Source organism: Pipra filicauda, unplaced genomic scaffold (genome assembly GCF_003945595.2).
Source record: "Pipra filicauda isolate LSUMZ 115617 unplaced genomic scaffold, ASM394559v2 scaffold111_size4109106_pilon, whole genome shotgun sequence".
Taxonomy (NCBI): Eukaryota; Metazoa; Chordata; class Aves; order Passeriformes; family Pipridae; genus Pipra; species Pipra filicauda.
Genome location: NW_024103563.1, coordinates 809,849 through 825,311, shown reverse-complemented (window position 1 = coordinate 825,311; position 15,463 = coordinate 809,849). Strand labels below are relative to the sequence as shown.

General features: G+C 35.7%; 1 protein-coding gene across 1 annotated transcript in view; it reads right to left on the bottom strand.

Moving 5' to 3' along the window:
- Positions 1–15,463, bottom strand: part of CCSER1 (coiled-coil serine rich protein 1) — a 637,592-nt gene that overhangs the window by 116,392 nt on the left and 505,737 nt on the right. Inside the window, exon 10 of the mRNA XM_027731767.2 lies at positions 7,482–7,527. Within this exon, the coding sequence (XP_027587568.2) occupies positions 7,482–7,527 (46 nt within the window). The remainder of the gene's footprint in view (positions 1–7,481; positions 7,528–15,463) is intronic.

Here is a 15,463-nt window from a genome sequence, read left to right as displayed (position 1 = left end):
CACTTTGAAAAGTCAATCTCATTTGAAAAACTTGAAAACAAAACCACTTAAAAAGATAAATTACTCAGTTTAGTAGCTTAAATTTCTTAGATTAACTGCACATGAATTTGCAAACAGAAAATAAACTCAAAAGAAAGATGTAGCTTCAAAGACTGCACATTTTTTCCCTTCTTTCTATTCACAGCAGTGCTTCCCAAATTACAGACTCAGAGAAGCACTGGTTGGAATGGGCCTCTGGAGGTCATCTTGCCCTGTCTCCTGCTTGGAACTACCACCAATTCCAGGTGAGCTCAGTCATGCCTCTGACTGGTCAAGTCTTGAAAACATTTGAGGATGGAGATTTTATAACCTGAGCAATGTCTTCCACAGCTGCGACAGCCTCCTTGAGTTCTTCCTAATGCCCATCTTTTACCTGCCAAGCAGTAATTTATGACCCGTCACTGCCATTTCTGCTTATTTTCATGGGGAAAAAAAGCTTAAAACCCCCCTGAATATTAAAGGATTTCATACAGAAATTACTTGAAAATATATGTATCTTTTAACTCTCAAAATAAGTGTAAAACCATGTATTTCATTTTTACACACTATAATGGCAGCAGAAAACAACAAACACAATAAGCAATTCTTCAAGTTCATGGCTTCTGTGCTCTATTTTCCTTTGATTAAGATGTAATCAAGTCAGTCCATGAATGCAAAGCAGGACAGGAAGAACTGATTATATCTGAATTTAGTGAATCTCACCCTGATGGACATTTATTTCAATGATGAAAGACTAAGTTTTTGAAGGGCTATTGTATTTAAACAGGAAACAGTATGTGGTTTTTAATCAAATTATGATCATAGCTTTTTTTCCATGCTCAATGATAAGACAAGTAAGATAGCCAATGCCATGATAACATAGCAATAACATATTTGTTTTCTTCTCCCCTATTCAGGTGTGATGTGCAAACAAAACTGATTTTTAATGCACCACTGTACATAGCAGTCCTACTCTCACTCTTCAAGCACAAACTGATGAATAACAAAATTCATTTCTATAAATTCCTCAATGTTCTTAGGTACAGAGCCACATCCTTCCATACAGTACTCTTGGGGAGTTTTATAAAAGCAGGAAAAATCCTTCTTTACAATCGTGGAATGAAGAAACAAAGACAAATAAAACCCACATGTTAAGATATCACATAAAAACTTTTTATTTTTGTTTTATATCTAAGTTCTATGGCTTTTATGAGTGGATTCCAAATTTGCTAAATGAAATCTCCAGTCTCCAATGTTTTCAAATAATCACTTTTTAAAAACTTTCATTGTGCTAATGTTTGTTTCCATAGAAACAGGAATGAAAGCAGAAACTGCTGTTAAAGGATTAGAATTCTCTCCCACAAATGAATGACTTAAAAATAATAATATATTAACAAAACAATTGTCAGAATATATATTTTATCATTTTGCAAAAACAGAGCATGATCTTACCTCTACTGGAGTTAGCAGGACTGTAACTTGTGATTACATTACAATAAGCCTAAATCACTAAGAACGTATTACTGAGTTTAAAAACGCAATAAAAAGAATATTCAGTTAAATGGATAATTTTGTAATGAATTTTTAAATTAAATTTAGCAGGTGATTGTCAGATAAGACCATTTTTAGAAATAGTAAAATGAAGATTTATGAGCCAAAAATGTAAAACAATAGATTCTAAGGATTATTAATATTTATATAATTTATTTCTAATAAACAGAATTAAAATTATTTCTAATAAATTATTTGATAATTTTTTGAAAGTAAATTACTTCCATTAAAACCTGACTGAAAATTTTTTACAGTTACCCATATACATTTCTATGCTCTACCTAGACAGTAATTGAATCTATGGACATCATACATGCATAAATCTAAACTTTATAGAATTAAGAACATACTTCTTTTACAGTAATTAAGAGGTTTTGTTTTTCCCCTCACTTCTCTACATATCTTATAAACATTTAAGCACCTCCCGTAAGAAAACTGGTAATAAAAGAAGTCATAATTTACCTCTTCCAAAACCATAACTTCAGTCAAAATCTTGAAAAGAGAATCTATCCAGGATCAGCTTGCAGTTAGTAAGGTTCCTGAATTCACAAAAATATTACTTGTGCACAGTCCTACTGAGTTAAGACACTGAGTTACTCAGATTCATTGCTGCGGAATTATAATTTTTAAGGTATAGACAACTTTTCCTCCACCGCATCAACCTCAATCACTTTTATTCTCTGGATCAGCTTCTGTTATACTACATATACCTACTACTATACAGAAGAGCAACAAAGCTGGTGAAGGGTCTGGAGCACAAGTCTTATGAGGAGTGGTTGAGGGAGCTGGGATTGTTTCGCCTGGAGGAAAGACGGCTCAAAGGGGCCTCATCACTTTCTACAATTACCTGAAAGGATGTTGTAGTGAGGTGGGGGTCAGCCTCTTCTCTCAAGTAACATTGATAGGATTGAGAGGAAATGGCATCAAGTTGCTCCAGGGGAAGTTTAGATTAGATATTAGGAAAAGTTTCTTCACTGAAATCACGGTCAAGCATTGGAACAGGCTGCCCAGGAAAGCGGTGGAGTCACTATCCCTGCAGGTATTGAAAAGACATGAAGATGTGGCACTTAGCGACATGGTTTAGTGGTGGACTTGGCAGTGTTAGCTTAATGGTTGGACTTGATCTTAAGGATCTTTTCCAACGTAAATGATTTCCTGATTAAGAGAGGCACAGCCTTTGATAGCTCAGATTTGCATGAAGCTTGGGGCTTTCCAATCTGCACAGCTTAGAGATGCCCAGTTAATCGGTGACTGTGTGAAATTAAGATATCAGGAATTTTCTTAGTCAGATGTCCAGTCTGGAGAATTCCCATCTGGCTTACAGCTGGGGGGACAATTTTGCACCTCCTGTGAGGGTGAAATTTCCTTAGAAAGCTTAAAATACACTGATTTGTTTCCTATGCTTACAATTTTCATCATACATAGAAGAGAATTCTGATAGATAAACCTTTGGAGAAAATACCTGGTATGATATGACTTCGCAAACATGCAGGTATTTTTAATAAGCATTTTTAAGGCATTGTTTTAACCAAACTACTACTTACTTACATCTTGTCTGCATATATTTTGATCAACTCTACAGGAAAGTGACTGCCAGTACTTTTTCATAAGAGAATATGTTTTTACTAGTGTGCTAGCCTATTCATTTATGTGATTTTCATTAAAATTCTGAAATAAAACATCGTAAATATTTTCGTTCATAACTTATGCATTTACCATTACCACCTGAGGTTTTTCTCTTTATCAGAAAACTACTCAATTCAAAAAGGTTTCTTCCTCCACAATGCACCACAAATCAATAAAATACTTAACTTCTCAGCATTTTATCTTATTTCCTTGTTTTCTCCTTCTGGTTGACCAAAGAAGCCATCCAGTGCTTTGAAATATCTTGATGGTGGGCAAGTATTTAAGGTGTTTCATCATGTGAACTATCTGCAGTAGAAATTTAACTCTTGTAATTTCCATTCTACATATTTTCTACTGTAATTAAAATCACTACAGCTGAATTTAAAACTCTGAAGTATTTATATTTGCCCCAAGTAATTAAACTTTGTTTGTGAGATTGCAACATTAAAGTGCCATTTATCAACCAGCTAAGACTGTACTTCCTTTAATTTTGATGTTAGGTAATTTTATTTTAAATTCTTCATTGTATGAAATTCCATGCCTAGAAGGTTAGTTTAGCTGCATTCAATTCTGGCACTCTTCTTATCATTAGATGGTATGAAATTCTCTGGATATAATATGGCTATTCCAAGTGTCCATTGATCCATTTTTTTCTGTCTGTAAAGTTGATTGTCAGGTACCACATAACCATATTATTTTTTTGTGATCCTTCTCTGTTTCAAGAATGTCTACTGTAGCATGGTTCTTTCTATGCTATTTCTGCCCATTGATTTCTTCTAAATAGTGCTAATCAAAACAGGTAAGAATTTTTCATTTCCAAATTACATGTAAATGAGAATACATTTTCTTAAAAAGTACTACCCACTGTCACCTTCAATTGGCAATTACTTGCAGTTTGAGGACATTTCAGGCTAAATAAGGAAAATGTTTGGAATAAAGTCTTTATAAAAAATACCACAGGTATAAAAAAGTAAAAGCTTTGCCTTCTGGTGCACGATCCACTATGCTTCAACACAGGATATAAACCTAAAACCCGGACTTCAACACAAACTTTTGCAGGACAAAAGTGCAGTTTGAAGGAAATCTTGCAATGAACATGTGTGTTTTCAGCATTGTGATGTTTACTTTTCTTTATGTATTTCATTGGTGTATTTGTGCTTCTACTCTATGTAAGAGACAAGTGACAGAAGAAAATATGAGAGCCTTTTTCACCCTAGGGTGACTATATCGCAATTCTGCCAAAAAATCTGCAGCTGAATTTTATTTTGATACAAAATTTTATTAAGTCATAACTGTATTTTGTAAATCTGTGTTTTGCCTTTAGGTCAGCAGTATTCCAATGACCCAAAGCTGTGTCATACAGCTATCATTACACTCCTGTATTCACTTTGGACTCCCCATCCTGTGCCTTTGCATCTTATTTTCTTGCTAATTACAGATTATCTCATATCTTTTGATCAGTTTGGATTGTATGGGCCTTTTCTTCCACTTCTGTTGGTGTCTTTATTGTAAAACAGAAACAAAGTTGCAACCTATTCAATTTCAGAAAGCAAGTTTCTATCTTGTGGAAAGGAGCCTTAACTCCCGTATTGGAATTTATTAGCTACCCTTATAAGGAGTCTCATAGTTTATAGCCAGAGTTAAAATGCCCTTTGAGTAGAGGTTTTTTTACTTTAAAATGTTATATAAACATCATCTTAAGTCTTGACCACTCACTACTTTGCCACATTTCCCCAGCAGCTTCTCAGGACCCTGGACTACAAGAAGAAATGTGGTAACACAGAATTAGGACAGATGTCACTCAATGTTTAGGACAGCTTTGGATGCCCACAGAGGTCTGTGACTTCCCGGTGACTTGCAACACTGCCACTGAGCCAACCCTGCTCACTCTGGAGGTGAAGCACCCACAAGTTCCCTGTACTCTAAAACATCTCGCATGAACTGAGATCAAATTAATCTTGCCTCTTCCATTGCAGTAGAGTTACTGTAGGATCACGGGTCACGCCATCTGGAAAAAAACATTTCTGCTACCTTTCAGTTTCTATGTGATAGGACACAGCACTCATCCAGTAGCATTGCTGCTCTGGATTCCCAGACAACCTCTTTTCCCATTCATTTCTGTACATGATCAAGAATAGCATTCAATGCTTTGTAAGGACCAGGAAAAAACAAAGACCACCAATGACTAGAAGACAATCTTAGGATGTTCAAGCTATAATTCCACCTTCCTGTTAGAACTTTACCACAAAATATTCATAGTTCCATAAAATCTTTGCCTTCCAGAACACAAAAAAGCAGAAAAAAGCTGGATGAAATAATTCCCCTGGATGTTATGGATTCCCTTATTTACATGGGTTTTTTGCTTCCATTTGTTTCACAGTAAAGCCACTGACACATTCTATAAATGCTGTTTTAAACTTACTTCTCACATCTCACCATTTCAGCGATGTTACTTTTACTGTCTTTTCATCAACTAAGCACGGAGATTCTGACCACTTCTTCCAGCCTACTCATCCACATATTTAACCCAACCATTATCCATTCCTCTGCCTACTTCAGAGTTCTGCAACTCCACTTTGTTACCCAAATTTTTAACCTGTCTTTGCCAGATAAAACATTTTCTTCCCTTCCCACACTTTTTCTTATGTTCAAATCCCAGACACTTCATCACATGATACTTAATCATTCACCTCAAACAGGGGCTCCATTTAAGAAAGGAAGCTGTCAACGATGCACAGTGCTGATTATATAGTACTGAGCATGTTAAAGCGTGTTATTGTTTCAGTGTGTTTCCAAAGTCTTCAGTGATGTTGTTAATCATAAAAATCAGTAGCAGGATTAATTTAAGTGAGAGTAAGCCAGGCAGAAATTTGAATTTTCATTTTAGCAGACTGCTAAGTGACATACATATTGGATAAAAATAACTCCAGTACTGTTTTTCTGAAGGACTCAATGAGAATATTAATTCTTTCCACCATACCTTAAATAACTGTAACAGGAGTACAATTATATTTCATGAAGAGTGTTACATCTTGATATTTTTTACTTCCCTTAGATATAACAAGTAGAATCGGAACATCTTAGATAATTGCACAAAAGAAAGGACAGTCATATACAGATCATATTTTTTGTTACTTTTGCAAGACCCACACTCATAGACAAATGCCATATGTTTTCCTAGGAATACACAAGAGCAGCACCAGTGAATTTATGCAAGCAACATGTTTCAAGACTGCCAACAATGAAGCATCGTTCAAACTGCACTGTATTTTATGAATAAGCCTGTAATGTTATATTGTAATGAATCTATTCGACATTCAGCAGTGTGATGCAGTGCACAGTAATTACAATAATGCAGTGCATGGCTGTAGCTTATTATGTGCATATGGAAGACACCAATGTCTTTAGTATGGACATTAACTCAAGGTAGGAGGAGAAAGACAGAAATAACTCAAGGAATGTAAGAAAGTCCTCATCTCAAAGTCTGATGGTATTCTGAGAATCTATATATTCAATATACACACTCACACGCGAACACTATTAATGCAGCAGAGAGATCATCTTGAATTAGAATGCAAGCCTTTCTCTTTTTTTTTAATATATAGCACACTTTGTTTGTGATTTCTCAGGTTTTTGTAGACAGCAGGGGGAATTTATTTTAATTTAAGAGAAATTTTATTTATTATCAATAATTCCAATGGATTTAAGGAAACAAGATGAATGAGATCCCTTTCTAAAAGTTCCCTTTCCTCCTAAACTCAGCAGATGGACTTGTTCTTCAAATTAATTAGAAGGAAAGTCTTATAAGGAATATAGCTGATCTCAGTAGCATCTGCCTTACACCACGTTGTTTGATTTCCCATTTCTTCATTTTTTGAGGACCAGATTTTTTTATTTTTGTCTGCGCAATGGAGAGACTAATTTGAAGAATAGGAAAAAGGGTCTGTTTAGTTTTAACAATGCTTCTCATTACTATGCCGCACACATAATCTGATAATATTATTCTTATTCCCCTCCAGACTTTGAGTCATCATGGTATTTTCTTCTCTTCTTGCAACTCTATAGCGCACAGCGCAGCCCCATTTTATGATGTGTTGAACAAAACACAACAAAGAAATAAAGAAGGGGTCAATAGAAGCTGTTAGCTACAAACACATTACAGGCAATATACAACACCAGTGGTTGAATATTGACCTCAGGGCATTAACTCTATATTGGCATGCCATGCTACAGCACATGAACACATAGTCATCTTTACAACACAGAGCGGAATTTAAGAGACTCACATAATTGCCTGCGAGAAGGTACAGGAGCACTTCCAAATGCTGTGCCCTGTAAATAAAACACATTTTTTTTGGAGCAAAGGATGTCAGATTAACAGCAGCAGCAAATGAAAAAAATGACAGGACATGAAGAAAATGAAGGCAGTGAAACGAAATAGAAGAGTTTGTTATTACTGAAGAACTGCAGTTCCTACTTTCAGATAAACATAAATTATAGTGGAGAACATTCTGTGAGTAATCCACCCATCAGTGAACACAATGAACCAAAAAGAGAAAAAAGAGAGAGAAAGAAAGAAGACAGGGAAAAAAGTATCAACCTAAGACAGGCATGCTCATACTTGTCAAAAATTAAATTTGATGGAAAGGACAATGTACGGAGTATATATTAATATGAATTTCTTTACAACGATAAGAAGGCTCAATTACATCAACGTCTTAGCTGATACTGTCACTGTTTGAAGGTAAAGTACATTTCAAACAGGTATGAAGGAGAGTGAGTGCAGTACTGTTTGGTTCTTGCCACTTCCTCCTTATCTTCTCTCCACAATTCTTCAACATGTCCTCACTGGGTCAGTTTTTTGACAGCTGACAGGAAGCAGCTTTATTAAATGCCCGATCAATATACACAGTATACTCTTCCAGTAGATAGAGTGCTTCATCTTTTGTGCATTATGCCACCAATTACCACACATCTCTGAAATACCAACTGTGCATGTAATCAAACCATGAATCAAATACCAAGCAAGTCATACCAGTTAGGATCTGTAGGCAAATCTCTTCCCAATGTGATCCCCTATTTCCACAATCTCCCTCAGCACACCCGCCCGCTCCCCCCCAAAATCAACAAACCAATCCCATAAAAACAAACTAATAACAGAAAGGAAGAGGATGACTAGGTAAAGAGAAACTTTAGTGTATAAAATTTGAAAAGCACCATTTTTAAACTATGTTGTCTCATTCTGAATCTAGACCATGAAGCAGAGCTTTGTTTTAAATTTGTGTCCAAGACTGCATCCTCCTTTCCAATGTAAAAGAGCATCCTGATCATTTGGACTGGGTAGTCAAGGGTGACTAAACTACAGTAAAATTTAGTTTGCAAGTATTGCCTTAAAAAAAAAAAAGATCAAACACCTGAAACTTATAAGACTTGAGTGGAGCTTGGCTTCCTTTGAAGTCAATTTGACTTCTACCATCTCTTAGAAGTCAAGGCTGGGAACTGATTTACCAGACATTTAGACAGTATAGGCACTGGTTCTTGAAGATAATTTGCTCTTTCAGGTCTTGTAAAATGCCATTTTCCTTTAGCTAGGACAAGTGAAGAATATATATGCATATCTAAAAAGTGCAACAGAAAAACCATCTTTACATCACTGATCCCATATCCCTTTTTTAAAGGAAAACCAGAATAATGATGAAATAATTATGATTATTCTTCACTTTAGATACCATGGCTGTGACACTGCTATGCTGTGGCCACATGCAGTGCTGGGTAGCTCTGCAGAAACCAATTGTCTTACTATGCCCCAAGCTTGTCACTCAAAGAACAATTCCTTCCTGCAACTGTAGTAAGAGGCCACAGTCACTGCAACAAGTAGCCAAGAGGGCAAGCCAGGGTTAACTTGTGTTAGGGCAGCAAAAACATCAGTATCTGCATCTCTTGTTTTCAAGGTTGCAAGGCTGCCAGGAAAAGGCAGTAAACTCTCCTACTTACCAGGAAGATAGGGAAAACAGGCAGTGTGTTCAAAGCCTTTTCCTCCAAGGCAGGCAACTGCCCTGCAAGTGCACTATCCCCGAATGCCACAGTTATTTCTGGGGTTATTTCAGCACTGTCAAAGCCCACATTTATCACCAGCTAACACCTCATAGTAGCCAAAGGGCAAGTTGGTTTGGGTACCAAATCCAATCATACTCTTAGCACTCACATGAGTTCTTCAGTGGCTGCTAAGGCTTTACCTATTATTTCCAGTGCTCCCTTAAGTCTTTCAAAAACAAAATACGTTATTTGAAATACTAAGGAAATTTATCTACAGCACAGCTAGAAATACTGAAGAACACACATTGCATAACGGCAGCACCACAATCTCCCCATTCTCCCAACTATATGTTATCCTGTTTTGCCTAAAGGCTTTCTAGAAAAGCTGAGGTACACAGTGTACTTTAATTGAACGTACCTCCTAAAAGTAAGTTTTCAGTTCATCATTTAAAAACACTAAAATGATCTGTGAAATCATATAAAAACCAAAAAGCACAAAGTAAATTGGTCTGATAATGGTTAAATGTCTACTTGCTTATTTAGCCAGTAGTTTTCTTGTTTTTCCTGTACTTTTAATGTGTAGCATGTACATTTTCCCCAGTCGTTAATCAAATAGAAAACATTTACACAGCCTCAACTTATACAAATCCACCAACCAAAGAATTGGAAATTTAATTATTGATTGCTGATTATTATTATAATTACTGACAAAAATTATGTATTTCTAATTACATAATGCTACTTTGAAAAGCAAGATGCCAATGAATTTTAATGCACTACTTTTTAATATTTCTGATTTTCAGAGTAATTTGCCTTCTCAGGGGAAAAGATATTTATCTTTTAACCAGGCCTTCCTTTGCTTTTCACATACTCCAGAAATAAATGTTATCCTTCAGTATCATCTGGCACAATAATAAATAGAGTTTTTCAAAACTAAGCCAAGTTTCAGGTTTGCAGAAAATTCAGGCTCTGCTAGAACTCATGGTAGTTCAACAGTTCCAGTTACATGTAACTTTCTTTCTGTCCTCTCTATGTGGTATAACATGTAATCCTGAAAGTGTCTAGGCTTCCATGATCACTTCATACTAAATACTTTATTAAGTTTTCCAAGTGCCCTGTGATTCACAGATATGTAGAGTCTTACAAAGGAATAATGCTATCAATAATATAGAGGCATTTTAGATTACTAATTACCTTGTAGTTACTAAGTTAATGCTTTATAAAGGTTAGCATCTGAAGCTTCTAAGGGGTAACTCTTCCTTATCTTTTTGCTACATAATTTTAACTAAGAGATCACTTACTGAATAGCATCTCTCAAAATACTCTTCTCAGTATATAGCTTGAATTTTGATTAATCTTTAAATACAGTTACATGCATGCATGAAGTTCACCATGACTCTGATTTTCATACATTTTAAGGTATATAACTCATTTTGATTTAGAGTGTTCTGACGTTCTTTCAAGGGTACATAAAACATGCTAACAATAGCATCTTTTATACCTTTATCATGTAAATGCATAGAACAGAGGTACAGAATCAACATCCCAGATCACTGTGCGAAAACGGGTTTTTTTTGGTTGATCCCTCTGCCTGTATGAACTCATTGCTAAAATGCCAGCAAGTCAGGTTGTCATTTATGAGAAGCAGGAAAGCAGTTTTCATGATGATTACACCTTTCTTAACCACTTCAATTAGTTCTAAAGAACTTAACATGCATAAATAAATCTCTCTTTGCTAATTCATTTCACATGAAATAGATTCTAAAAATTATATTCTTGATATTGCAACACACATTATTCTTCCAACAAATACCAAAATAGTCCAGTGAGTGCAGTGACATACACTTCATCAGCAGCCAATTAACATGCCCAGGTAAGAAAACTGAAAAAAGTCACTCTTTGTGAACAGAGACTTTCTGGAGGGAAGGTTTAAAAATGGACAGCCCCTAAATTTCACTTTTAAATATACGTGTGAGGAGAAAACAGCTTTTACTACCTGAAAAGTCAGAGCTCAGGAATCCATCCAGATCTGTAAGCTAAAAGTGAAGATGCCAGGATGCCTCATTTATAACATCTGGCCTATTCAAAAGGCCAGTGAGGGAAACACAATTTTTAGGACTGCTTTGCACACGAACATAGTATGAAAAGAAAATACATCTGCTCAGGTCTTGATTCTTGCCTACATCTTATAGCCTGTATCACAAAATATATTGAGATTTCAGTCTGAAGTGACTGCTTGCCTGGGAGGGCAAGAGAAGCTTAAGTACTCTATGCAATCAGACTAATTTATTTAATATTTACCATAGCACCAGATGCTGAACTAAGGACTAATCAGCTAGTTAACTCAAGCTTAGGATAGATTCCCTAGGAGTTGTGTTCCCTGTGAAAGCAGGGCACAGACTAATTTTTCTGTATGTTCCTTTGCCATGTAATTTGGTGCCACAGTCTCTGTTCCTCAAAAGAGAAAAATAAGAGAGGCTTTTATTTTAGCTTTTCTGCCTCCATATAACATATCCTCAGCATCCCCTCATTTTTAATGCAGGAATGTTTGATTACCCAAGACAGCCCTAAAATGAATGTGGATTTTATGCACCAGACAAGCAGATACACAGTTGTTCCGTTTACATTCCTTCAGTCAGTCATTTCTAATTTCTTTTCACTTAGCTTTCAGAAATGCAATCAGAACATTACAAAACTCAGTTCTTTTTGAAAACACTATCAATTTTTAATCTTGTCAAGGTGAGAGTATGACACAGTTTCTGTCAGAAGTCACAGTTAAGTATTCGCTGAAAACTCCAATGAACTCTGCAAGAGAATCTGGCATTTAGTTCCCACAGCTGTTTTATATCTCACATCCCCGCATTGAACAAAACCAGTCACTGTCAACTTTTTAAAGTAATGACTACAAACACCAACCAGTCTAAATATTTATGACTACAGCTATTCTGGGACAACAGCAGCAAGGAAGTTCAAATGAAAAGGGTTCATAATGCAACCTATTCAACAAAGCAAAACATCCAAGTATGTATTAGCTTGCTTTCAAAGGAAGCTTTTCAATAAAAATACTTTATCAACTGCATGTGTTTCCTATATCTAGCTGAACTCCAAAGTTATGATTTCACCTGTTATTAACTTAATATAGCAACCAAAGTCCTCTGGGTTCACCTTGAGCAACTCGGAAGCCTCAGTACTGCAATATATGAAATGATCAAATCAATTCAACTGAATACCCCCTCTGCAGAATAACTACACAAATATTGCTGTTCTTTTTTTGTCACTTTCTATGAGGAATCTCCACAAAGATATCTATTAACAACAGACCAATCAATGCCAGAAATAAACAGAAGAGCTCACGACCCATCAAATGAATGCTTTTCCAAGGGCCCTCTATTTTGTTAGAGCACAAATCCACCTATTACATGGTTTAAAAGGCAGATTAAAAAAAAAAACACACAAAAAAACCCCAACCCCCCTCTGCTCCTGCAAAACAACCCAAAACCTCAAAACAACTTCAACTTCATGTTATAATTTTAAAAGAGCCTAACTCACGATATACAACATTTTCCCCAGACAAAGCACATAATACTTTGACATGAACTTCGAATATTCTTCTCACCACAGAAACCAGACCGATATCTCAGAATGTTTCAGAGCACCACTAAGAATAAAAAGCACAGTCTTAAAAGACAGGCTATACTGAAGTCTTAGTATAAAAAAAGGTTCAGCTGATCTCACAAGTGTTCTGAAAGATAATTCCACATCAATACATGATGACATACTATCAACAATACATAAGATTTCCTAGAGACAGAAGAACTTGCTACATCACTCCCACGTTCTCTTGTAAGAGCAGAATATATTTCTTTCACAAAGAGGGCAAATATTAAAATGGTAAGATGTGCTTCAGTGTGACAGCTTACACTTGTATTACACAGCACTTCACTCATTGAGCGTATCAATGAAATGATGAACAGACCAGTGTGCTGCTACTCTGAGTTCAGAGGTGAGGTTCAGTAAAGGCTTCCTTGGATCTACTACTTTTCCAGTGCAATGTCTTAACTCTTTAAAGGTTATATATATATATATCAGTTAATTCAATATAATGACATTAGTATGTCTTCAGATATAGTGCCACCATATTCTAAAATATGCAGATTTCTATCAAGTCTTTTCTCCAAAGCTTCAGTTTAGGTGCAAGAAACTTATTCATTAACATCTTCTTGATCATTGCGTATTACTCTGCACGCTCAACCTTGCTAGGCACAAACATCTCAAAAGCCCTTTCACAAATCAAAATCTGTATCTAGCTCTCCAGTATATCCTCACTACCATAATATGATCCATAGCCCCCTTGACATAAGTACTGCCTCTTTCAACTGCATTTAGAAAGTAGCTTGTAACAGCTCCTTTTACCATGCAAGTCCCAACTCAACTCTATAACTTGGTAGTAATGTCCTATCACTTATTTTTCCATAAATTCCTGAGATGCCTGCTGTAGAGTTCTTCATTTCAGGACATGGAAATTCACTCATTTTAGTTTAAACATTTTTACCATCTTGATAGAAAAATCCGCTTTTTGTCACATGACCTATTTTTTGTGCAAGCTGATTCAATAGGACTATGTTAGTTAGGATAGCTTTGCCCTGTTTTCTACTTGAATTTCAAGCCTTCACTCAACTGCTCATTTTAAAAACTTCCCATTTAAAATTAAAAAAAAAAAATCCCATTTAAAATTTTAAGTGCTAAGACCACTTCTACTTATGTAGAAACCATGCATCCTTCAGGCTCATTTTGACAAGTTGAATACAGAGAGGTGGAAAGCTTGACACTTTGGAAGAAAAATCATCTGCATAAATATAAATGAAAAACCATAGTCAAAGTAGGGAGACGTAGGCTTTCAAGCAAAACTCAAGCAGAACAAGAATTCTTTTTCCTTTTAGAAAGATAGAATTTGAAAATACTAAAAAAAAAGCCCAAGCAAGTAAAACCCTCCACTACTTTTCATGAACAATTGTTTTCAACTTAATGTCTTTTATAGCATTATCCAACGTTAATAATGGCCAACATGCAGTCTTTACATTCCCTCTGATGACAAACTGCTTATCATTTGTGCCTTTTTCCTTTATTAGATTTCACATTGCAATGTATTTTACCTTAAACAGAGTAATAAGAAAAAAATGGTTTGTTCCTATAGTGGTCTAAAATAAGGCCTTCATACAACTCTAAAATATTTAAATCTATGTGCAATTGAAGATGATAGCACACAATCAGACACATCCATTTTCACTTTTTTGAAAGCTATGCCAAGCATGAATAAAACTACTAAAAGAAAATAGCCCCAAGAGCCAATGTGGCTCCATAGTCTATAGATAGATTAATATAAATATGTTCCTCCTCCAAATACACTCCAAACTGAAGCTATAGCTCAATAAGGAAGACGTATTTCCATCTTAAAGTTATCAGTAAATATTTTACTAACAGTCTCTTGGCACATTTTCGACTCTGAATCAACATTTACATGCACTTTTCAGCAATCTGCTTCCACATATAAGTGAAATATCTTAAAATACACTTTCACACCAGCTTTCGGTTTGCAATCTCATAAGGCCAACCTATACATACCAGGTTAGCTCTAGATACAATCAGACAAGGCAGTAGCAGTCTTTCTGGGTACTTACAGTCCCTTGTGTGATAGCAATAGGATACACGTTTCAAATGGATAATCCAAGTGATATTCCTGTACAGCCAGCTTCCCTTTGTTAATTGAATGCTTCCTTGTAACTCTCTTACTGGCAACAAAAACCTGCTCAAATCGCTTAGGTGGAAATTTCTTATAAATTGTGAATCCTTGCATGCCTCAACATCTGCTGAAACACTGTTCTTACATTTAAAGAAAATGTTTTGTGAATATGGTAAAAAAATGAAATCAGAAAATATTAACTCATTTGCAGACTTCTCATTCACACTTTAGATGTTATGTTACATTAATTTCTTATTCACTTTGATCTCCCAATTCTTTCTCTTCTCAGGAGACTTGACTTAAGGGAACTTGAATTTTGCTATCCCTGCCTTCCGTTTTATACAAGTTGTTTTAAAGCTACCCTGCTTTGCTCATTTAAGTCTTTCACGAACTTGGTCTTACAGGTCTCTTAGGCACTTAGTTCTATTTTAGGGCTGTGCATGGGAAATTCAGACTGAAAATGCTGGGTAACTTCCACCCCTTCTCTCACTC